Source organism: Falco biarmicus, chromosome 8, assembly GCF_023638135.1.
Source record: "Falco biarmicus isolate bFalBia1 chromosome 8, bFalBia1.pri, whole genome shotgun sequence".
Classification (NCBI taxonomy): domain Eukaryota; kingdom Metazoa; phylum Chordata; class Aves; order Falconiformes; family Falconidae; genus Falco; species Falco biarmicus.
The window spans coordinates 37,801,397-37,827,016 of NC_079295.1; the positions used below are offsets into that span (position 1 = coordinate 37,801,397).

General features: G+C 43.0%; 1 protein-coding gene across 1 annotated transcript in view; it reads right to left on the reverse strand.

The window, feature by feature from the left end:
* Nucleotides 1–16,896: 16,896 nt before the first annotated feature.
* The window catches only part of NXPH2 (neurexophilin 2), a 40,761-nt gene continuing 32,037 nt past the window's right edge, over nt 16,897–25,620 (reverse strand). The window contains exon 2 of the mRNA XM_056350016.1: nt 16,897–19,674. Coding sequence (XP_056205991.1) covers nt 18,931–19,674 — 744 coding nt within the window. The 3' untranslated portion in view covers nt 16,897–18,930. The remainder of the gene's footprint in view (nt 19,675–25,620) is intronic.

A 25,620-nucleotide genomic window follows, 5' to 3' on the forward strand; every position in this document is an offset into this window, starting at 1 on the left:
CCGTCTTGTTTTTTTTTTTTTTTCTTGTCAAGGAGTATAGGCTTATTGTGACCACAGAAATGTTGCTTGCATTTGTTATGGGAGCAGTGGTATGTAAGAATAATCTGTCTGGGCAGTTCGTGGGGTGTAATATGCTTACCGATACCTTGCGAAGACAAGTAGCGCTACTGATAGGCTGCTCTGTATTTGACTTTGGATGCACCAAACTCCAGAAAACCATGATGCCAAGGTAAGTTTATAAACATGATGCAGGTCATTTGAACACACGCAGTTACCTGTCTTGTGTTATTTAGGCTACGGCAAGAATGTGGCACAGTCAACCACTGCAGTTCTTCCTAGGATGACTTGGGTAACAAATAAGGATACCTCGCTGTCGTCACAGGGCGGTCTTGAGTATCTCAGCACAGCACGTTGCTGTTTTGTGTGTAGGTACATGCAAAATTCTCAATGTTTGCTTAAAACATACATCCCTTAAGTTTCTCTGTAATGATTCAGCTCAAAGTTCCTTGTGGGGCTTATATGAACAATGGCATGACTTACACCTTCCCAGACAGTTTAGTAACCTCCAAGGTAAACGTGACTGGTTACCACTGTGAATGGTAATGAAAATTATTTATTCAATCCCTGAAATCTGAAGCTCAGTTCAAGAATTTGGAGAAGAATTATTAAACTTCACTAATTTGTTGGGTTTTTTTAGAAGGCTGTATTTTTATCCTTCGTCTTCATGAAGTAATTTTTCTTCTGTTTATCTTGTCATCATACGAAAGTTTTCTTTGTTATTCAGCAAAACGGGTTCAATTAGCATTGATTGAAAAAAGCAACTATTTTCCTTCTAAAATGAAGTCTAATAGTCCTTTGTGTGGAAACCAGGCACACAAATAAAGCTTTTCCTCCTTTTAGTTGAATGTTTCTGCTAAAAGGTTTTATGGTCTTAATTTATCTGAATCTTGGTTTAACTAAGATATTACTAGTAACAACTTTAGCAGCTTTCTGAGAATTCTCATTTGAAGTCCAACATACATCCTTCCCTTTTCTTTAGAAGCGGAAAGGAACCTTGGTTGGTAAGATATGCTGTTAGAGTAAAAAGCATCTCTCGCTGTACAGAACTGCCCCTGCCATACGCTGAAGGCATAGTTTGATGTCCTACCGAGTAGTGCCAGCTTAAGCAGTCCCTGTCACTGCCACTAGAAGTATTTCACAGCGCAGCCTGAGCCATCACAGGTGAGAAATACAGATTCAAGTGTGTCCCTGAGCCACTTCTCCAGACATCACAGCTGTTACGAACTAATCATGACATCTTAACTTTATCATGAGAAATACTGATTTTTTTTCTAAGATCTTACCTAACTTACTGTTTTATTAAGTAATTCAGTACACGTAGCTATGTTTATATGGAAGAATAAACCTTGTAATATTAGTGGTTTTCTATTTTTGGATTACTTTTGTTATAATTACTGTTTAAGTTAGCATTACCCATTCCACTACTTGCCACATTTATTAAGTAAATTACATTAATGATCAAACCGCCTCCATTTTATACACAAAACTTTGCACCTAACATTGTGATGGTATGGTAATGGAGGAAGCGCTGTTAATAGCTGTTAAAATTAGTTGAAATTTTGAACAGTTTTATCTTTCTGCAAACTTCTTGGTACTTTTTCCACTAGGGGAACGTGGTTTTATTGCCAATTTTGAAGATTCCTTCTTTATTCTCTGAGAAAGCTGGAAGAAATACAAGTGCAGGAGTCAGCTGAAGCATTTCAGATGCATGATGCAAAGGACGTGCTTTTTCCACTACCAGCACTGCACCTAGGCAAAACCCCCCAACACCCAGACTTCAGCTCTTGACTGTTCAGGAGTGGCTTCAAATGGAGATGGCATTCCAGTGGTTGTCAAATAGGTTGTATTTTAAAGAGTATGTGAAGTTGATGCTTTAAGTGGAACACTGGGTTTCTCCAAAGCCAAGTATAAATAACAGAAATGAGCTTGTGATTTGAGACTCAGGAGGGGAAGAATTTTTTTACAGACCTCCCTTGTCCTTGGCTTGTAGAGAGACTATGAAGAGTGGTTTGACTTCTCAGTTAAAGTATTTTGAAGGAGACTTAGAGCTGTAGCAGCATGTGGTGATCATCTCATAAAGCAGAGAGCGGACTGGACTCCTTTAGAAAACATTACCTGACAGTAATGTTTTGTCTTGCATTCTTAGCAGAATTTGGAGCTTAATAATATTTTTGTGCAGGTACGCCCTTGATTGAAATACAGTGTATATAATGAGTGAAGATCTGTGCTTTGCCAAACTTAGGTATGTTTCATGTGTTGGCAGTGATGTCATGTAGAAAATAAATTGTACTATGTCAAACTTTGTGGCGCTGATCAGAATGGAGGCAATTTGTGCTGCATTTTAAGCAGTTATGGTTTTTTGACTACCCACGTTTTTCACTGCATAGTTGACTGAGCTATTTTGATTAATAAAGGTAAAATTTGAAGCATATGCAAAAAAATTCTAATAGGGTGACTTCTTAAAGCATGGAAGCTTTAACTGCAGGCTAGCCTCCTATTTTAACCTTAATTGCCAAGTAAACTATTTACATCTTTCATCAAGTTGGTAACTTTCTGTAAGCTTTAAAATTTTATGCATTATGTACATTATTTTCTAACACAGCTGTGTTTATCAAGTTTTGAAGTTGTACGACAAACCACCTACTTGCTACCGAAGTATGCAACTAAAATGTTTATCTACGGTGGTCGGCAAAGACTAAATCTTGCTAGGGTAGTCGCACCATCCCCAGGTGAAGACCTGTGATGTTCTCCGTAAAGCCCACACCATATGTTTTAAGAGGAGGGGGGTGAGGAAAGTCTATGAAATTTTGCATCTTGTCCCATCTTGCAGATGGGCTGTTCCTTTCAGACACGTGGGAGTTCTTACACAACCAAGTCTTTGTTTCTCCCCTACAGCAGGACTGTGTTCTATTACAATGGATCAAAAGCCTGTAGCAGTACAGCTTACCTGGGGAGGGTTATCCCAGGGCAACAAATAGAGGGACATAAAATTTGTTTGTCTCTTTCCCTGCTGCTGTTGCAAGGACTGGGATGGGTGCAGGGTGTGCTCACCAAGGCTGAGGTTGCTGAAAGCACAGCTGAAGTTAACCAGAGCTGTTTGATTTAATGGCTATGTGCAGACGAGCTTCTAAGTTTGTCTTACATCTTTGCAATTGCTTTGTAGTTACTCACACTCTTCGCTGTAACCATTAGGACAAATAATGTCAGAACTTGTTGCATGTTTATTGGCTTTTCTGGTCAAAGTGAATTTGAGGCATAGGTGTGGAGCAGTGTGGATGTCTTTTCCAATGTAACTTTTTATTCAAATGCCTCTTTTCTGGTTTGTTTTTTGGAATGTGTGCTGGCACCTCTCAAATAATATAAATAAATACAAAATACCTAATGAATCTGCAAATGCTTTATAATGAAACTTCAGCAAGTTCAGTTTCCCTGATTTACAAAAATGTAGACACAAATGTCTTTTAACAAAAAATGTATCATTTCAGATGTAGTTAGTTTGTTATGCAATTATATAAGGGTTAAATTTTATTCAAGATTAGGAAAATATGAAGTCTTTTACCAGTAATGCTAGAATAGCTGGCATCTACTTTTGACAAGCTGACAGACCAGAGAGCTGAAACTTAATGAATCTTAATGCTTTCTGTCATGTACTTCAATTTTCTCAAATTATTTCTCCAATTAGTTCTAGTCTTTGTAAAGGAATGATTAATGATAATTACTACATTCTTATGCTTTGCATATGCAGGCTTCGGTGTTACACAAATTTACATATTTTTTATTTTTTTTTTAGTATGTGGGCAAGCCAGGTTTGTTATTTCTTTGGGGTGCTGGGGTTTTCCAGACTTTCAGTTCTGTATTTTTGGTTGAACAGGGAGAATATAGTAGATGCATGAGGTAGGCTTACTATGCTTTTTCCATAAGAAATAATGTGGGCGTAACACAGTTCTTGGTTCTTTTCTATAAAGCAGTTTCTTCCCAGCTACCCTTTAGTGGATAGGTAGGGAGTGCAGGGATGCAAAGCTATCATCGGGAGCCTTAACTCATCCTTGAGTTGCATCAGCTTTGGAAAGTTAGATTTGCAAGACTGTAAAACCAGTTCAATTCTGGAGGGCATCTGCTTTTCCAGGGTTTGTTTTGTTTTTTGCCATTTGGGTGGGGTTTTTTTCTTCTCATTTTTAGAGTCTTCACATGCCGTCTTCATGTTGTCGTTCAATTTTATCCTACTCTTAACATGCACGCATAGAGAGATTTATCAAAATGTTACCATCGTATTAGTTTTGTGTTTAAAATCACTAGCATGAGGTTTTCAAAGCCAGTGTGGTGGGTTTTTTTGACTGCATAGGAACTCAAGCTTTTCGTGCTGCTCTGCAGGTATCTAACCTTTGACTCTTAAAGGAAAAAACAGTTTTGGTTTCTGCTTAATTAGTCTTGTCTCTTCTGATACAAATGCTCATCTGGAGGAAAGAGCTGAGATCAAACAGAAGTATGTTCGCAGTAGTAGAAAAAAGGGCAGTAGGATAAAACTTTGTAAGAGATTGGCAGGAAGTAAAGATTCAGTTTGAAGAAATAGAACTTAATATTTGGCAGAATAATCGGCTGAAAGAGATTTGTGCAAAGGAGGTGCCTTAAAGCTACTAATACAGAAAAATACCTTGAGGCTATAATGAACACCATGCAAGATGGAACCTTGCAGAAATGAAGTCAGCATGACTGGTTTACAGACTGGTATCACGCTGAGGTCTGAAGCGACATGGTAAATGTTTGTGTTCCGCTTTTGTTCTTGCCCAAATCACCGTTTGGTTCTAGGTCTTTGCAGCATTTTTCCATGGCTGGGAGAACATGGAGACAGACAACATTCAGGGGATAAAAATCACAAGGAGTCATTTGCATGGTCTGTCCTCTTTCGCAGGGTTGAGAAAAAACGTGTGGATTTAAACAACCACAAGCTGCAAGGTGAACACCACGAGGCAGTTACAGCAGAGGGCTGCCGTAGCCCACATCAGTTAAGGGGCTGAGGGCATGGGATCGTAGGGACTGCCCCACCTCTGCCGCTCTCCTGCCTGCGGGTTAGAGGACGGATATTGCAGATGTTTATTAGGATACTCCGTGGTTGGGTAGAACTTGTAAAAGCTTTTTGAATATATGCTAGGTTGGCTTCTGCTCATAAACTGGTTCAAGTCTCTTGAACTGGTGGTGGTTGCTGATGGTGACCACTGGAATTGGCAGGAATGTAGGAATCGGTCTGTCCAAGCTCTGGGAACCTGCAAGAGTTGCAGGGTCTGCACGTCTGCAGTCGGCATCAATTTGGGTAGCTATAAAAAGGCTACTTCTTTATACATATTCTATTAAAGAAATGGACTGCTTGCCATTTCAACTATTTTTAATCAACAGCTATTTCATTTTAGCTGTCTTGCCACTTGTTTAGTTAAATATATGGTGTTTACTGAGGCAGTGTGCCTCTGTTATATTCACCTCTGAATATTCTGTGCAAATTTTAATTGAACTACTTAAGCAGAATATTGAAACTGGCTCTCTGGAAGAATTATCCTGAAAATATAAATGTTAGTATGGATGTTCAGGAAGTGTTGAGATGGGGGCCAAGCAACCAAGGTACATATTTAGCAGGTGGCTGCAGTTTTCCAGTAAGGTGATACTCTGGGCAGTTAGAAGAAGCAGGTAAAAAGTACAGGTATTTTATGACTTTTAAGAGGAGAAATGTTAAAGGTCTGGTTTGGGGGGGACTTCAAAAAAGTATATCAAATCATCAGCTGTTGAGGATACTCCACGTGGTATAAAACTGAGAGGATTTCTAAGTTGGGCTCACTTTGTGCAATAATTAATTTTCTCATGTTCTTGGTCATAGTCATTCTATGAGCACTCACTGTATGTACTTTAAGTCAGTGCTATCAGCAAGTCCATAATCTTCCCTTGTTGCTTGTTTGCAGAGAGCAAGCTAAATATTTATTCCCAATTCCTCCAGACAGAAATGTGTAGAGGAAGGTGCTGTTGCACTGAGACTGTCTTTAACTATAATCCTTGTTTGTGTTTTAGCATGAATTACAAAAATGAAAGTAAGTTTTCCTGGCATGAATGTTTTTCTTCATTCTTTAAAAACAAGCACACAAACCAGGGCTGGCAGAGACCACGTTGGTAATAAAAATGAGCTTATTTAGCTGTATGTAGAGTTTCCTATCACAGAAACATCGATAGTGCTGGCATAGTTTTGTAAAGTTTACTTGCTGCTTATAAGGCTAAACTTTGAGTGTCAGACCTGGCTTCTATTCCTGCAGACAAAAAGGTTTAGATAAGGGAAATGCCAGTTCTGCGGAGGAGGAAAGCAAAGGGCCTGGCTGTCTGGGTAGAGCTGAAGCATCACTGCTCATCTGCTAACGTCCTTCTACGCTGTTGTCAAAGCTGTTTTATCAGCAATTTTAGCTTAAATGGGGAAGGTGAAGTGAAGGAGGGCATTTGTGTTGTCCACACCAGTGCTCTCCAGCAGGGCTGTGGGAACGAGTGGCTGAGCAGTAAATACTGTATTGGAGCCCTGATCAGTGGTGATTTTCATGGTGCGTATACACCTTGTATCTGGTCTTCAGCTGCTTCAGCTGTCATGTCAGCGCCTTTTTTGCACCTGTAGAAACACTTGTGTTTTTCCTGATCAGTTCTTCGAATGTAATACAAATGTATTTGAGCATGCTGCATCATTGGAGTTTGCAGCTGAACATACCATTGGCTTGATTACAAGCTCCATGCATTTCAGATGAATTTCCCTGAAGTACACTTCGAGTGCGTGCACATGCACACCCAGCAAAAAAGTCCACTGGAGTTTGTTAAGAGGTTGCTCATGCTTTGTTCTTGTCTGTGAGCACTTGTAGGTGGGAATGCCTTCTGCAAACCAGAAAAAGAGCACGGCAATTGCAGCTTGTTTATGTTGTGGGGTTTTTTCTTTTGCGTTTTTGTCAAATATTTGAAATGGAGGACTTGCCAAATAATCAGTGAGCGAGAGTGTGCACTGGTGACGAGTGCTTTTATTTGGAGCTGGCAGGACTTGATGCCACCTTTCCATTGCCAGCCAAGCACTCTTCTTTCCCGTTTCACCTTGAATTTTTTTTTTTTTCTCCCACTCTCCTGGGTAGCAGCTGCTAAGGGAGTGGGTGAAGAGAAATGACGTTATAAAATGGGATTCTGGCTCTGTTGTGAGTGCTGTGGTCAGTAGCCTGTTTCTGAGTAGGTGTATGGCAGAGCAGCCGTGGCTGTGCTTGGGAAGATCTGCAGGAAGAATTCCCAAGGGAGCAGGACCTTTCCTTGGTCCTTGCCCAGGAACTGGGCGTTGATGAGATGTGTGCCCTTCTGGAGCCCAATAAAGGGATTTGAACAAACACACATGAAAGACCCTGCATGTCAAAAATGATATGCACTAAGCCAGCTGAGAAACATTTTTTAATGTTAAAGAACGATTACTTGTTGTTCCTTAAATATGTTGCTACGTTAGCATGCTAGACATCAATATTATTGTCTTCCTAGTTTTCAAAAATAACAAAAGTTACAGAATCTGTTCATTAGATTTACCTTACTTGAAAATCATCAAAGAACCTTTTTTCCTTAAAAATTGCAAGTAGTACATGTTCGAAAATGTAGAAGTGAGGAAAATTCCAAAAGTCAAATCAGCCGGAGGGGATTTTTCCTTGATAAAAAAAAAAGTGAGTATGTGTGAAGGGAAGGAAAGCCGCTCTTAAAACTTCCCACTTACAGCTGTCTGTACTGGTTCATCATTTGTAATGCTCGTTAAAGCTTTCTTAATCATCTCATTCAAATGTCCTGAGTGCAGGAAAATTATTTGAGCAATCTCAAATTTTGAGGGTATGGCCAACTTTTGAGATGCTTAAAACTGTTCAGACTTCCAATCAATGACAATTCTGAACCTGTTGCAACAGCTTTGAAAGCCCTATCGTGCGTTTTACCAACCGTAGTCCCTTGTCTTTGGAAAATGCTGGGTTAGGTGTTAACCAAGCATGTATACGGCTGCTTTCCGTTCGGGAAACGGGCTCTGTGTTGACTCCAGGCCGTTCATAAATCCCTGAGCGTGCTGCACGCTATTCCTGCACTTCACATCTGGCAATGTAAGCAGTACATGTGCAACTCCCTCCAGCCGGGACAGCTCACCTACTTTCTTCCTCCGTGGCAGCGATGCCCTGTGTACCACCTGGGTGTAGTATCCTCTGGGTGGGGTGTAGGAAGAAAGCTGTGCACTTGGCGTTATGTCTGCTACCAAGCTCTCGCTAAAATAACTCTGTGAGTCGGACGGACAGAATGACTGTCCGGCATCTTTTGTTCTTTGCCTGCCTGCTCTTGGGAAGTGTATCCCAGGAGTCATCTCGTATTCTGTGATCATCTGAAGAGCTGCTATTTGTAGAGGTTTCTGCACATTCATGGGGAATCCTCCTTTAGACTTGTTAGGAGGTTTCAGATTGCTAATGTAAGGCACTGCTGATATGGGTTGCCGAATTACCGCTGGGTACATAAGCCAGGGGAGCCAGGCAGGCATGCTGATGGTACAATTTGTTTTCTGAAAACCTTAGTTCAATAGAACATTTCCCTTATTACAAAAACGCACCAGCCAAATACACGTACATCTTTTGAGCTTCAGCATTACGCTTGTGTATCCTGCAGGAGATTAAAACATCAGTCATATTCTCCATATTTCATAGTCCTCTAGAAGCCCCCGGGAAGGTGCCCATGTCTGGTGACACTTATGTCCTGCCAATAAAACAACCCTCTAGAAGAAAGTCTGTGTGGGCCATGCAGCAAGATGTCAAATTAATTGTACTGAAATAATGAGTTAGCACCAAATGCTAATTAAATATTGATGAAAGTCATACTTTCAATTATCTTCATTATGGTGCAATGTTTTATGTAGACATGAAATGCTGGGAATGCGGGCATATATTATCATTAGACTTGTCATATGAAAAATATTAGTTATGTCTCTTCTCTAAAATCCATTTTAAATGCACTGGAGGTCCATGTATAGTAACTTTCTGACATAGTAGATTTTTATTAGGGTTTTTTTGTGTTTATCCTTTTGCTCTCCCCTTCCATTAAAAACCCTGTGAAGCAATCATCTTTAATGGAGAGGCTTTGTAAATACGGGCTGTGCCGCTGCTAGCTGTGGTCTGCCCCCGCAGCTCCTCTCCAGCCAGCACGCTAACATGTGGCCACTGAGATGGGTCTTGCTATGATACTTTTTAACAAGTTTTTGAACTTACTAGCTAAAGTCCTTTCAGTCTTTTTGGTTCCTGAGGAAGTAAGGGATTAGTTTCATCTTATGGATGGAAGGTTTCTGAGCATTTATTCTAATTTATACGGTCCTTCTCTGTTATCTTCTTTACAAGGTTTTCTTTGCTCACCTGAAGTGAGGTGGTGGAGGCTGCAGGAGCTCGTGACGGGTATCTCACCGCAGTCAGGCTACAGGAGCAGAGCTGGAAGGGACAACCTCGAGCTCAGAGAGGACAGCAGCTGTAAGGCACCACAGCAGAGAGAGGGATCTGAGAGCGTGAGCCTTACAGCAGGAGGTTGAGTTGAGGCAGGGGGGCATGGGTAGGTAAGATGTAACCCAGGGTGCTGTGCTTTCAGGAAAAGGGGATGGGAAGAGCTGTTCCTCTCCTCGTGTGCGTTAGCACAGGGGAAAAGGCTTTTAAGCCTAAGAAATTAGAGGACTTTTTTTGGAAGAACTTCATTACGCAAAAACAGAAGTCCAGGACTACATGTTGCTAGGACCTAATTGCCTGGAGAGTAGAGACTAATTAGACGACACGAGTCCCAGGAACAGTCCTAGCAGTATATTGTTTTATATGCAGTTGCCTTTGGGGAAGATGGAAAAACTTAGCACAGGATGCACAGGTCAAACATGCACGGTCGCATGCAGTCTTGTTACTCTCAAGTTCCTTTGAGCTCTTCTAGAAAGACAAAAACTTACTTCCAGAATCTTCCTCGAAAATGCTGTCCTAAAAGTTTTCTAAGCAGCAGTAGGGATTTCTTTTTGATCAGGAGACAGAAGGTATGAACCGAGGTGAAAATGAATCCTTTCTGGAGACTTTGTGGAAGGGAGAAAGCTTGTACAAGGTGCTTGAGTGGGCCGCCTTTCCCAGCTGGGCTGGAGGAGAGGTCTGCTTGCTGTCTTTGAGAGTCACGTAACGGTAAATCTGTGCTGGTCAGGGGGGAAAAGCCCCCCCACCCTTTTAGTGCTGTTCTATTGTCTCTTGGCCGTAGCTGGCAATCTTTGCAGCAGGTGAAGGTTAAGGATGCTTACAGCAATGCCAGCGTGAGGGGCTGGTGTGTGCCTGCATCTGGCAAAATACACCCAGTCCCCAAGAGCGTGAATGCTCCTTGTCACTTCTAAGAGGACTGGCTTTGAGCAGGGGGTGGGTGGGTGACGTAAGATTAGAAAGGAGGGTGCAGCCTTAGTGCCACTGTCTAAGTATAAATTGTTCCTAAAAGATAACTCTGATATTATTCACTGCAGACTATATGTGAATATCCAGGGAGAGGCATTTTAAAATGACGGGTGGTGAAGCGTGGCAGAGCAAAAGGCGCACTTGAGCTGAAGAATAGCTATTACCCAGCAGAGCAGAACCGCAGTACCAGCTGCCGAGAGGGTAATTCAGTGCTCATCATGATTTTCAACCTCACTCTAAACCTATTGCTTTGGAAGCATCCCTCATCTAAGGACAAAGTTTCCCCAGACCATCAGAAAAGAATCTCTCCACATCCCGAGCATGTGAAATTAATGACTGAATATTATGCTGAGAGCCATTTAATTAAAAACACTTTCATTAATAATGCAGTTGGAGAGTGTATGTGTGTTATGTAATTAAAGATAGTACATCAGTAAATGATACTATGCAAAACCAATTCAAAAAATTTAAATGAGTCGGTGTAACATAAGGAACTTAATTCAAGTGGGAATAAAAGTCAATGTGAAATAAGCTCGGTTTTTCCTGGAAGCTGCAATTAATCTGCTTCTGGCAACACAATTCTATACTCGTATTTCAAATAAGGGGCTCTGCTTGTTTTAAAGATAACCGGAGTGGTGAATCAAAATTTCCTTCTCTACTCCTTTTCCAAATAAAGTAAGTATGTCTTGATGCACCGACGAGCTTGGCTGACCCGGTGGGTCTGGGCTGCCTTGCACGCTGTTCGTCTGTGGTGCCCATTTCCCTTTGAGCAACCAGGTTGGGCTTGGCTGTGGCAAAACACTGTGGATCTGGTATTTATGGTATATTTACTTTAAAGCCAGGAGAAGGAAGTGGAAGAGGGGAGGGTATTCCCTTAGGACAGAGCGACCGCCCTGTATGGCATCTCCTCCAGGAGACTGGTGGGCATGGAAACCTCTTGTTTTCCCCGAGTACTTCAGCTAATCCAAATCTTCAGTGATTGAAGTCAGAAACACTACAGTTAAATATATCTGACATGAGAAGTGGATTGGAATTAAGTAGTCTTAAGCACTATATAATAAATAGGCTTGCTTGTCATCTTCAGTACGGCAACTTGAAATATTTTTAATCCTTTGGTTTACCTGCTCAAAAATCTGTATTGAATATTCCATACTGGGAGCCCTGGTTAGCAGCGCCAGCCTGCTCGGCATCGCCTGCCGGTGCGGCGCGTGCTTCAGGTACTCCTTAAAAGCAAATGTGGTGGATGGAGGTGTGTGACTGTGGGATTAGAACAGAGTGAAGGCTCCTCGCTGAGCAGTTCTCATACTAAGCTGAAGCACGCGTGCCCACGTTCAAGTTAAATCAGCTTGACACATTTTGAAAACATGAACTGTTTGGTTTTTTGTTTTTTTGTTTTTTTTTTTTTAAAGAACAGACTACGAGGAAACAATGTGAATTGTTGTTGGGCAAGTAGTAGATGACGCTGCTGTTGCTGTGTCCCTGGGGAAATGCCCGGAGCTGGCTCCTGCAGCAGGCTCTCCTGGTCCACGCCAGCACCCCATCCCTGCACCTGTGGGAGTCAGCGGGTGCTGTGGGGAGCAGCACCCACGTACTGCCCCGTGTGTGAGCAGGGGCGTTTTGTCTGGCTTGGAGAGCCCCAAATCCTTTCCTGTGAGGAGGTACCCTAGAAGAGCTCAGGGTGGGTTGCGTTTCACCAGGGGCTTTTGAAATGTGGACGGAAGGGGATGTAATTGCTGCCCACCCATCTAAAAACCTCATAATTGGGATGTTTATCTAGACCTGGCTGTCATGGCTGCTTAGGTGTTTACCACTTTAGTCACAGGGACAAAACCTAGGCTCGGAGCAATGCAAGATACCTACGGTGATGTTTCCGAGTCCCAGCTGGAGGCAAGGGAGAGTGGTTTGCTTTGGGCTTGCCTGGGACTGTCTGAGCTCTAGACTCTGAAAAATTGATGTATACGAGGGACATATATAGAGTCTGGGCACCTGAAATGCGCCCTGCGTCAGGTTCTGCACCCATCACCCTCTCCCCTGATGTGGCTGGGTGCTAGCACTGTGGATCCATTTAATCACCTCCATTTGGGAGCTGGCAGCATCTGTAGGATTTCTAGAAAAGATCTCAAGTCTTGTTTCCTGGGAAGTAACGTCGGCTATAACAGAAGATACAAACCTGACCAATACTAGAAGATCTAAGCAAACATCTTAGTGACTTTAAGTGGTGGTGGTGGGGTTTGGCCATTTTTTATTTCAGGGCTAATTTAAATAACCTCCAAGTCTCATATTTCACTATTCTCTTTCTTGCCGATTTGGAACCAATTATAATGTATCACCTTCCAGGAAGATCACCAGCTTATGTGGAGCTGTTAAGATAAGGTAGCCAAAGCTTAATTGACTGCATAATGATGAAAGAGCCATGTACTGTCTGGGAATGAGGCAAGAGAATAGAGAAAACGGGATTTGCATCCGAGGGGGCTAAAATGTAGAGCTGCCAAGGGCAGATGCGCAGGGTGATGACTGAAGCACGAGATGCTAGTCTGGGATCAGGCTGCTAAGAAAACTGCCTTGTTTCCCAATGGCAGTTCAAGGTCAGAGGGGCAGGATGAGCGGTGGAATGTCAGACGTTTCAGAGGCAGCTTTTGCACAGTTGTGGCCAAACGGCGTTGTGGCAGTGCTTGCCTGCCGCAGTCAGCTTGTGTCCCGTGGTGTCCTGGGCTCAACCTCTGGGCAGGAGTCCCCAGCCCTGCCTGCTGCCGAGCCAAGGGACCGTGGTCCTCCTGTGTGCCGGCCCGGCGCTTCCCGCATCGCTCCTTTCCCTGTGGCTGGGAAAGGCAGCTGAGCCTTTTGGCTTAAGCAGAGAAATGCTTAGCGTAGTTCAGCTTCCCGTGGCTGGGTGAGGAATCATGGATATGTGTTTTTCATGGGACTCTTTAATGTATTTTCTTCACCCTAACTAGTGGGTTTTTTTCTCTGCTTTAATCTGAGGGCAGAACCAGGGAGAAGTGTCAGTAATGCAGCCAACTGTGTCAAACAGTTTCAGTACCATCAAACGGGAAGGTGCTGATACCTTTTGTGGTCTTGTTTTAGAGTTCTGCCACTCTTTATGTAGGTAGAAATTTTTTTCTTTGCAGTAAACTGTTTCACCCTGAATGTAATTGCTTTTTAATTGAGCTGCAGCTGGTGCTGGGTTTGTGCTGAGTTGGAGACTTAATTACATCTTTGGAAAAGCATTTTTTTTTTGTCATTTACACCCCGCCCCCCCCTTAAAATTTAGTCTGAGTGAGGCTCTTCCTTGAGAGTACCAGCAACTGGAGGCTTGCTGCTGAAAACCTGCAGATATTTTGGAGAGCTGGGATGTGGCGGATGGCAGCAGTCCTGGTAGGCAGGTGCTGCCACACCGTGCCGCTGGCAGCATCCCGTGCAGTATCCGTCATTTCTGATGGCACATCTGAGCAGGCTTTGCAGACCCGTGCTCAGTGACCCTCCAAGTGAGGCGTGGCCTGATGGAAGTGGGATGTTTCATGACAACTCAACTCTTCTGTAAAACCAGTCCCTTGGATCCCTCTGTTGTGGAGCCAGCGTGTTCCTTGCACGTGCACTGAGCTGGGCTACGTAGGCAATAGGGAGCTGCCTGGTGAGATGTGGTTTAACTTCACTGGCTCCAGAGACCTGAATCCACCAGGGCTGTGACATAAACCTGCGATGTTTGTTTTTGTAGACCTGTTGAGGGGGTTACTCTAGCTCCTGGACTTTTGTCTAACATGGTACAGGTGATAGCCTGTAAGTACAGCTTAGTGCCAGTTGCCAATATGTGAGAACTGTCACTTTATTTGCTAGTTTTAAAACAAAAAAGGAAGCAGCTTCCAACGGATGCTTGCAAGAGAGATGGAATGGTAAAGTCTAGTTTTTCAGATGAGACACGCTGCAGCTAAAAATCTACTTGATTGATGTGTGTTTTATTGAGCTACTTAGTATATTGTGACTTGTTAACATCTCTTCAACTGTGCATATTTGAATAGGGACAGTGGTAATGACAAATCATTATTATACTATAAATAAAACATTACCCAGATTATGCTGGTCAACAGAGCATAAAACAAATAGCAAATTCTAATGTCCTTGAATTACATTTTAAAAAAAAAAAAAAAGGCAGCACAGGATTCAGATTCGCATTGAACACCTTTGCCCAGTTGTTGCAACCGGAAAAACTCTCATAGCAAGATTATTCAGGGCTTTGCTCTTCCAGTACTGCCTAGAAAACTTCCCCTAAAAAGAAAATGTAGCACCCCCAGGGAGCTCAGAGCAAACAATGCTCAGCTTTTGGCTTTTTTCGGTCTTGCTCGCTGCCGTAGTACAGCATGGCTGGTTGATGTAAGAGCTTGGGAATTGCCGGGCGAGCGGGGAGCCCCGGGTCCCAGTGCAATATCACCAGCGCCATGATGATGGAGAGGCTGCGGAGCTCATGGCAGGATCTGACCACTGGCTAGCGCTATGAGATGGAAAGGCCGAGGATCCAAAGGATGAAATTCTTGAGGGGAAAAGGAAAAGGAAAAAAACCAAACAGTGTTACTTCCCTGTTCAAGTTGAAATGATGACAAGAGAAAAATACTGACTGCTGGTTCCCGCAGCACCGTACGGTGTGCTGTCTGGAGGAGAAAATCTGATGCTTATTTGTATAATGGATTAGCTTTTTATTGGGATTTTTTTAATATGTATATCCATGGGATGGGGAGAACAACGGCAAGTGTATTTAAGGAGCTTAAAAACGTATTTGCATTGATATAAATGCATACGAAACTATAATGTTGAGATTTGGATTGAAGTATGTCTATTTTAGATTAAGGTGCTGTGGTCATAAGTCATTATTGCCCATTTGGGGCACTTTCAAGAAACAGTATTTCATCTTCAAAATTTTTTATTTTAAAATCTTTTGAATAAGAGTCCTGAGAGGAAACACCATGGAAATTTGAAATTTGTCTAAAAATAGTCAGCTTTTACACAGGACTTTTTTTTTTTTTAAATATGGCCTGTTCTGTGTGAAATTATATCAAATTTAGTTCTCTTTACATGGCCAGTGTGAAATTTGACCTAACAAAGTGTGTCACTTTGGGTCATTGAATTGTATTTGGCTTACCTTGCTAGGTGTAAATAACTTATTAATCTGTTTTTTGATTGTGCTAAGACTGTAAACAGTTTTTTTTTTTTGCAGTGACTTTCTCAAAACTGATCTGAGAAAAGCCCAGCATAATGCTTTCAAGCTAATTTTTAACATATTGTGACTGGAACAAGCGCAGTGGCAAGTTCTGTGGCATGGTGGGTTTGGGTGCCGAGCGTCCCTCCTGCTCCAGGGGGTGGGCAGGAGGAGGGTGCTGCGAGCTTCTCCCATCGCCCCGGCATCAAAGCATGGGAATGCTGGTCAGACGCTGGTGCCAGGGGTTAGTTTCCCCCTGGGAAAACACTCGGACCGTGTTAAAGCAGCCGCTGAGTCTCCTTGGGCTTTTGCTGAGCCGTCCCATGTCGGCCAGGCATGGAGTGAGCCAGGCGGCTTCTCCATTGTTAGGTTTGGGGGCAGGGAAGCTCCTTGGTGGGACTTACTGGTGAGAGATGGCAGCTCTTCCCACTGCTCTGCCAGTTGGAGCTGTGTCCAGGGCAGGATGGGTATGGTCTGGCTTAACCCTCTCCTCCTCCTGCCGTCACAGGCTCCGTTCCTCCGCTGCTCCCCGTACCCAGCGCTGCAGCCATGGCGTGCTGGCACCAGCCCCAGCATCGCTCAAAGAGCCCGAGTGTTGTTTTAAGCCAAAAGCTGCCGGCTGGATGCATGTCTTCGCAGTGTCCAAGAAGCTCAGGTGCTAAACCTGTTGAAATACTTGTCCCTTGATTCATAACAGCTTTTCCATCTGAATCCCCAGGTGGCCCAGGCTCCGAGTGTTTCCAGAGCAACGTTTGGTAGCTCAAGGCCCTGGTTTGTCTTCCTGAGGTCTGGAAACCTCAGCCTGGGCCCTGGCTGGGCCTGGCGCCTGTTGTGCTGAGGAACTGAGCGAAGGCAGGATCGGCAGCAGGCTGCGCGTCTCCCAGCATCTTCCTGCTTGCAAACGTTTTCTAATTTGGAGTAACCTCTTTACTTTAAATGCACCTTGCGTAATTATTAAACAGTTTATGATTCTCAAAACATGTACTTCATTTCTCAGATATCGTGAAACTCCCTTGAACCTGTCCTGCCTGGGCTTGTAGCACACCTCAACATGGTGCGTGCTTAAATATCTCCTAGAAAAAACAAATTCCAGCTGAGGAAAAACGTTCAGTGGTGTGTTGCAGTGCCTTCGTTTTACTTTGTGTCTTTATATAGACAACATTTAAAAAAACCAACCAATATGCTACAAGCAAGTGCCAGATTTAGCAAACTCTCTTTATTTACATACAAATACATGTACACATATATTCTGTATATGTACACATATTTAAGTGTATATACATACATGATTTCCACATACTCTACAATAAATAGCATGTAGGGTTTTCTTTTAATTGCCTACAGTGCTGAGTAAAAATACATGGCAATAAAATCATGGCTTACAGCTAAGTTACAAAAGCACCAACCACTGAACTCATAGCAATAAATCCAAGCTTATATACAGCCAGAACGAGGACACGCTATACAGAATACAAAGTAGACCATCTTGTAGGAATCAACAGTAATAGACAAACTAAAAAACATCATTTAGACCAGGAGAGACTCTGTGTAAAATAAGATGAGGGAAAATATTTAGATTATTGATCAAACTAAACCACACATTAGAATTTGTCACCTAAAAAGAAAAACAAATTAGCCAGTTACTTGTATATTTTTAACAAGAGTAATTTTTTTGTATGACTCTTCACCAAGGAAATCAGAATTAATCTCATGAGTGAGTCCTTCTGAGCAATCATGGTCATTTGTCTGGGTGCACACCCCTGGAACAGAGTATTTTAATAGTACTTTGCTTAAGCTGTAACTTCCTGGACCCTGCACGTAAGTTTGATTGGAGGCAATATAAAGCACTTCCTCAGCCAGCTTCTCCCATGGGACCTGCGACATCAAACTGTCACAAAGGACTGTGACAGCAAATGGGCGGCAGCAGCAGCAGAATCAATACCCAACGAAAGCGTGGGGCGTTGATGCTTGAAGCGGCGGTGCTGGAGCTAACCACCGTGGGCTGTGGTGGGAGCGGCATCTGTCCTCTCGAAGCCAAACCCCAGCTGGACCCTCTGTTGTTACAAGTAAGGGTGGTGGAGGGTTCCTATTCTGTGCCTAGGGGAGAGGCTGGCTGAATATTTTAATATTGATAGTAGTTGTTGAAATCTGCTTTATGAGGCGAAGCTGCACAGATTTGTAGATTTTTGTTCTCTTTATCATTGCTTCTGTTTTGACTTCAGGTGTGCAATGCAGTACTGAGGAGGACAACCAGGTGCCGTTAAGCAGAAAGCCTGTTGTTCAGGTAGCATCCTTATGCTGGCACGTGTTTTTCTTGCTGCAATACAGTGCTAAGAGGGCTAGATAGCAAAATAATTACTTGCTTTTGCTGAAGCTAGACCGTGCTAAAATTCTCAGACTTAAACAGAGATTATCTTTTTTCCAAGGTATATATATTCTCTATCACTGTAAAACTAGTACCAGTGTATACGTAAACATTTGAGAAAAATCAAAACCAGTGGTGACCACAGAAGGAAGAAACGTACACCAAACCTGCTCACCTGGTGGGGCTAATGAACTAAAGCTCATCAATGTCTAATTACATCATTGCATATCCACGGGTAAGAAGTCTGAAGGAAGAACTACTCACTCCTCACTTCAATGAATACGTACAACTACTACAAGTCAAAAATGCAGATTCCTTTTTTTATTTCTGTCCTAGATATAGCACTTTCTCTTCGTGTTTGGACTTGATTCCTTGAGCCCTGTGTGTCTAACATTTTTTAGGAAACTAGTGGAAGAGCTGTTTTATTTGGATTTCGTATATAAGCACCTGGGATTCCACTTCATCATTTGTTCTTTAGATTGTCATCTAAAGTTCCCAGTAAGAAATAGGATCCTGCTAAGTGCTGCCGAATTCAAGTAAGACAACCTCTCTGCCATTGAGTCTAGTGTAAAAAAACCCTGATTTTCAAGATTGATGTTCATTACAGACATAATTTTGTTTGATTTTTGTTATGCATCTGCCTAGTAGTTCCCTTATTGATGACAAGAGCGCTAAAATGCAATGGTCTCAAATGAAAATGATCATTACAGAAATAGTTTGATTATTTACGATACAGCACAAACACAGCTACAGTTTTTAAAGACTTTTTAACCTGATAGGAAAACATATTCTTCTCCAAAAGGTTAATGGAAATGCTTATTTTTGTGACTGATGCTGTATCTCTACCATTACCCACGATCATATCAGCCAGAGGACAAGTATGGAGTCTCACTATGGTAATTATAATCAGGACAGACCTTTTGCACCAGTTTGTAGTCTACACTGTAAAAAGCAATGTAAATGCAGATGACTTTAAATGGTTTGGAACACAACCAGGAGACATGGCTTTGGGTCTGCTCTTGATAGCAGATCTTTGAAGGGTCAAAATTGCACAAGGCAGTTTTTTTAGCGCGGTCTGTTTTTTCGTACTCGATTCGGCAATTGAAGGACTTGGATTCCTTGGTCTCCAGTGTTGACTGTGGGGATGATTCAAACTCAACCACCTTGGAAGGTGGCACCAGGCTTACAGAAACATTGCCCAGACCTGTGGAGTTATGTCGGAAATAAACACTGAAGGTCCCGTTGCCGTGATCAACGATTTTCCCTGTGATCAGGAGGTTCAGCTTAACAGTTTTGATGTTAGAGTGGAAGTCGCCCCATCCAAACATTTTCTTGAATTTCCCAGTTTTTACTATAGGTCTACGTTTAGTTCGTGCGAGAGATTCCTGAACCTCCGTGATGTTGGACAACCAATCCCAAAAGTTTTCTATGCTGTCTGAGTAGGACACTTGGCCGTGTTTCAGTACTGGAGATGGCTTAACAAACAGGCGTAAAGGATTGATGATCCTGGAATGGACCACGTTGTCAACCAGTGTCTCTGCAGCATCCTTGTCTTCCCAATCCAGCACGTCTGTGGCTTGTACGACTTGATTAGCGTCACAAAATACCTGTTTCAAAACAGAAGGAAAGAGTTGTATAAAGTGTGAAAATAAAACAGTCAAGATACAAAAGGAGCCATTAATATTTATTCTCACACCAATAGGGTCTGAACCAGTCCAGTCATGTGGACTACTCTAGTGCGTAATTGCTGCCCCACGAAAGCTCAAGGACTTTACTCAAAATGGCTTGTAGAGAATGCAAAAAGCTCAGTGGAAGCCATCCACTGGGACAAATGGGTAAACCTCTGGTCAGGGGCTGTGATGTGCGAGGGCAGACGGGCACCCTTTGCTCACGGGTGTGTTAGATGAAAACATGCTGAAGTAAGCTGGGAAACCTGAAGAGCAAAGTGGCACCACTGCTAAAAGACGGAGTGAAATAGAGTAGCAGAATTTTCCATTCCCCTTTGTTTTTTTGCCCCACTTAACCTCCCAACTGGTTTAGGCTTGAAAACCCTGTCTTACCTAGCTGCTTCTGGTGGTGTAATTGTGCACCAAAATGTTTATTACACATTTGCCTTTTCGGGTGTTGTCTTTTCCTTTTTTTCCACACTTGGCACACCCATTTGTGCTGTTAGTTTGAGATGGATGATGAAAATGACCATATTTTTGGTGTGTTGGTTTCAGTAGCTAAACTGCCTTCCTAGAAGGCCCAGCCTTCAAGAAGTGCTGAGTGATCCCAGCTGTGCAGCCCATCTCATTTTTCAGAAACATGGCTAGGCTGAGCTAAGTCTAATGCAAAATAGGCTGTAATCAGAAAGCAAGTAACTACTTCTGGTAGTGACAGAATGGTGTTAGTTTCAGAATCAAACGCGCAGGTCTCAGTAAGTAGCAATTTCCAATTTAATGTGGAGAAGCCCATGTGCATTCTAACTGTATGCTCAGAGATGTCCCGTTGAAAATGCAGAACTTGAGTGTATGCGCAAGGTCAGAAGCAGGATCCCTGTTTCAACAGACTAGAAATGATCATCTAACTTTTTCTTGCTAGGTCCTTTAAAGCTTGAATGTAAGTTTTAGAGAACGTGTTTTTAGGGTTTGTTCTGTTCAGGACTGTCTTATGCTATCACCCTAATGTACAAAGAAAAACTTTTCCAGCTGCAATTATTCTTATAAAATGTGTGAACAGAAAGGTGCTTAAAGTGGAAAGAATAACGAGCGGTGCTGTGCTGCCCTCCCACCCAGCAAAAACCAGCTGCTGCCTCTTCCTCCTGGCAAAACGCTGCTCCCGCTTCACCATCGAGCTTGCGGTGCCAGGACCCGGGTGGTCGGCTCCCAGCATTACTGCCATGCAGGATGATGTGTTGACTACCCAGGAGGCAACCGCAGCCAGGCTACGGGGAGGGAGTTTGCCTAAAGCAGCTGAAACACCAGGCACTGACACTGAATTCATGGGGTGGGATTCTGTGCTGCTTGTCTCACTAGGGAAACTGCAGCGCTGGGCTTGCTTTTCCCTCTGCTACTGCTCCCAAAGGCGTCTTTCATGCCCTAGCAGTACTTAGTTTCTACAATATTCAATTGTTACTTCTGTAGTTTTTGATTTTTCGTTTCCTCATCTGGCAAAGATCAGAAACTCTAAAGCCTTTATCTTCCAGCGATAGGCTCCAAACGCGAACCCAAACCCACTCACCGCATCTTCTTCCTCATTAACCCTAATGTGGTAATTAAGATCCAATGTTGAAAGGTGGCCACCACGGCAACGGGCACACCTCGAATGTTGAAAGGCAGCCACGGCTATCGCTAAATCAATCGGCAGCTGGATGGGAATGTAGTGGTCAGGTGTGTCTCTGCAGAAATACGTTAGTTTCTTTTTCAGATTAGAAAGAGGGGGAAAAAAGACAGCAGTGATCAGTCTCAGCCCGAGACCTTGCACGTCAGCTCCCTGCCTCCACGCTACATTTTTTATGGCTGAGCTATGAACCCAGAAAAATAGGAGAATCTAATGGAAACAGTGACAGATGTTTATCTGTACCAGCACAAATAGCGCTGTCATAACGATGCTGGGGGAAGCATCGTTTCCGCTGTGATGGAAAGCTCCTGGTGAAGCAATGTCATGTTTATGCATGGTTCTTCAGCCACTTCTGAGCCTGCTCGCAAGCTCAAAATCAGCTGGGTGATGCTAGGAACAGCTGGCCATCGCCACTGCCAGACATACAGCTCCCCTGCTGCGGAGAAGTCACTCTGTTCAGATGAAACAAGAACTGATGCACACATTCACCCATCCTTCACCCCAAAACTGACCTGAGGCCTTCAGAATCACAAAAAAAAGAGGCTTTGCTGCTGCGTTTCTAGATCCTAGCTGGGACCGGGGGCCTGGCAGTGCTGAAATAGCAGAAACTTTTCTCTGTGTTTGCATGGCTAAATGCTGTGCTGCTGGAAATGCCAAGGACCGTTCAAAACCGTGGGCACCTATAGTCAGTATTGCTGTTAGCCACTGAGCCTGGGGCAAATGGCGACTGGAAATTTTAAGGAGAAATCCATAGAAATCAAGCTGGTTCACAGGGGGTTCTGACTTTTCTTGTGTCTGCACCCAGCTCTGCCTGTCCTCTGGCAAGGGCACAGGAGCGCACACACACACAATTGTCCTTCTGGGCTACTTTTCTTTTGCAATGTTTATTGAAATCCGTGCAATGGCTCTTTGGCTTTTCTCCCCTCTCCTTTTATGAAGAGATCTAGAGGGCATTGAGTCATGTGTTACTGGTAATACTCAACGTATGTCTCTTCAGGGGGCTTTCACTCCAAATGAGATAGCAGAGCATTGCATTCTGAACTGCTTTTTTCAGAAGGCTCTGATATAAAAAGAAGAAATATGTAGGTATAACGTTCGGGATGGCTGAAGGGTGGGAAACAAACGCACGCTGGAACTGGGTGGCTGATTGCATTGATAAGGTATTAGGGCACAACTATTTCAAAACCACGATGGTGGAACTGCAGAGTTGCATCATGCTAAACTACTACTTTTAATTATCTATGTGTTATACCGAACGAGGTGGACTCACAAGATAATGAAATGTCCCGGAGCTACAGTGATGTGAACTATTTGCGTGGTGACGAAACAACTTTCATAATATGGGAACATGAAATCATTAATATGTTGAATTATAAAGTTGTAATATTCCTGTTTATGGCTTCGACAGCAATCACTAGCCACTGTTGAAAGTTGTATCCTACGCTCAACCTGAGCAATTTTTTCCTCCTCCTCTTTGAAATGGTTTGCAGACTGTAGGATGCTCGTCTTGTGCAGCCTTAATTCTTGACTCTGCTTCATCCTACCGCTGTCTTGTTTCACTGACTTCATTATAGGAACGGGATCCAGAGGCTGACAGCATTGCCAGCTCAGTCGGTTGCAGGGAAGGGGACTTTACAGGCTCCGGGTAGTACATTTGTTGTGTTTTGCAAATGTTCAGTGAAATGGTACCTAACAAAGAACCACCTGGTTCTGCTCAGTGCCCAGCGCAGGAGCAGGAATGAGGGTGCATTGTTCAGAAATGTGAATAATATTTGTGCTTTTTTAATGTAAAACCTTTTTTGTGCACGTGCAGATTTGATTTTTTTTTCTTTTTGTATTTTGAATAAAGCTGTCTGCAACATAAGAGAATTGAACTCCAACGCTTCATTTTTCTCTGTACCTTGCAAAGGCCCTTTCCTTGATGACAGCTTTTTGCTATTAGCAAGGATGGGCCGATGCTCTTTGTTCAGCTGTTTATTCATGTTGGTTAGCAATTTCCGGGCAATAAAAAAATCTGTATTAAAAGAATGCAGCACATGCTGGAAAAAAATTACTTCCTCAGCATCTTTCTATTTCACTATAATGCTTCTCTATAGTGGAAAATATTGCTAGCATGGTATTTGAAAAATACTAGCTTAGGGAAGTTAGTGTATACATTTAAATGGATGGCTATTGCTGTAGTTCTTCTCTGCTGCACCTGCATTTTCCCATTCCCTCCAAACCATCAATTTCCAAACAGAAGAAATCACCTAATCTTTTTGCATATTGCAGAGGCTGTAAAATGTCACCCCGTTACCCTAAAGTTTCCATTCGGCTGTAGATATTTTCCAGTAAAAAGCATAATCCTGGACCTGTTGAGAAGTACGGGATCCATGACGTGCCTTGTTGTTTCCTTTTGCTACGTTAACCACAAGCACAGCTCAAACCAAGGATGCTGGCGTTTATATTTATGGAGTTTTAAACTTCAAACCATTGGTTCTTCCTGCACGCTCCTCTGAAAGATGCTGATGGCCCTTCAAAACCTTTCTCTTCCATGGGTGATCCTGACCGTGGTAGGACAGAATAAGCTTAAATAACGTTCCCTGTGAAGTATTTTTGAGAAATGAGCCTGCCTTGATGAGACACCGGTGTCACTAAATGTGATATTTTCTCTAATTGCCCAAATAAATTTGGGTTCATCTGGAAGTTGCTCCCGTGCCTTTCTCTGTGGGCAAGGCACTAAATAAAAGCAGGTGTACCTGTGCAGGAGTTAATTGTTTTGATGCTTTGAGAATTTTATCCAGGTTATTCATCAATCACCAGCAATCATTTCTATAGCTTCACCCCTGCCAGGAATCATTTAAAAACTCTCGGCAATTAGCTGAAATAAATAGGTCTGGTGGGATAAACAGCTCTGAAGCACCATGTAGCCACTCCCTGGTGCTGCTGTGAGCCTTTTATCCCACCAGTGGGGCGGAAGGGGTGGCAGGAGCGAGGTAGTACCCAGTAACCTCCTCCAGCCCCCAGTTTCACCAGTGAAAAACTCATACTGGGGGAGGCTTCCAGTGGTCTCGCTTTCTGCTACTTCTATCCCTCAGGCTGTATCTCATGGGTTTATGTTTGTGTCACCGCTGCAGCAGCCCAGGATACTTCTCTGGCTTCCTTGTGCTAATTTCAGCTCCTTACAAGCTGTGTGCTGCACGGATAACGCAGCATCATTGAGCAGCTGCACAAAAACCTCAGTCTGAAGGGGGGGGGGGCAGGGGGGGCAAGAGAAATAGCTCTGCTTTGTCTGTTTGAAAATTCAACGATTTCAACACATTTATCAAATTTTAAATAATTTATGCCTTGACAGCCCTTACCAATTTTGCAAAGCACACACATTAACCGGATACAATGATCTCATATTAGCTTTTTCAGCATCTTGCACTGGAGCTCAGAAAGATTAATAAAAACTCAGCCCATCATCAATTAAATGGAAAAACATAAAATTGTGTTCCATTATAGCCTTTTTTTTTTTTTTTTCCCAGAAAATGATGACAGGTTCTAATAATTCATCACAACAAGCTGAGCTTGAACTTTACTGATTATTAAATACGTTTTTCCCAAAGGCAGAGGCCATGATGGGTTTTATGGCAGCAGATGTGATCGCTGTCAGGAATGCTTCAAGGAATTCAGGAATTAAGCAACATCTTCTTTCAGCAGGACTGTATAAGAGCCGTGTTTGTTCCATCTAGTCACAGCCTTATTTTTCAGGATAAGCCCGTTTGCTTTCATAATTGTAAGGTGGATTAACTTTCATTTAGCACTGCAGCTTTTCCTGGGAATGAAAGCTGTGAATTAACAACTTGGGGTACCACACACAAAAATCCTTAAGGATGCCTCGATCTTCAGCTGCCCAAACACAAGCTCAGGTTTTTGCTTGGAAACTCTTGGGGTTTGATCCCTTCTCCCAAGCTTTTGGATTTCCCTTGAGGAAACAAAATGGTGCAGGTCAGCCTGCCCCAAGAAACAAGGCATTGCTTTGCACTGAATCAAAAAGAGTTTCATTTCCAGACAGGTCCTGGCACTTGCATTGATTCTGGCTCCCCCTGACCTTGCAGTCAGCTGCAGCCCCCAGCCCCCTCGTGCCAGGGTGAATTAGATGGCAGTAGCTGCAGCAGGTGAAAATGGGGTGTGCTCTGCTTTTAGGCAGCGTGCAACATCCTGCCACGGTTTGGAGTTTGTGGCTTTTCTCAGAAGGTGTATTTTAA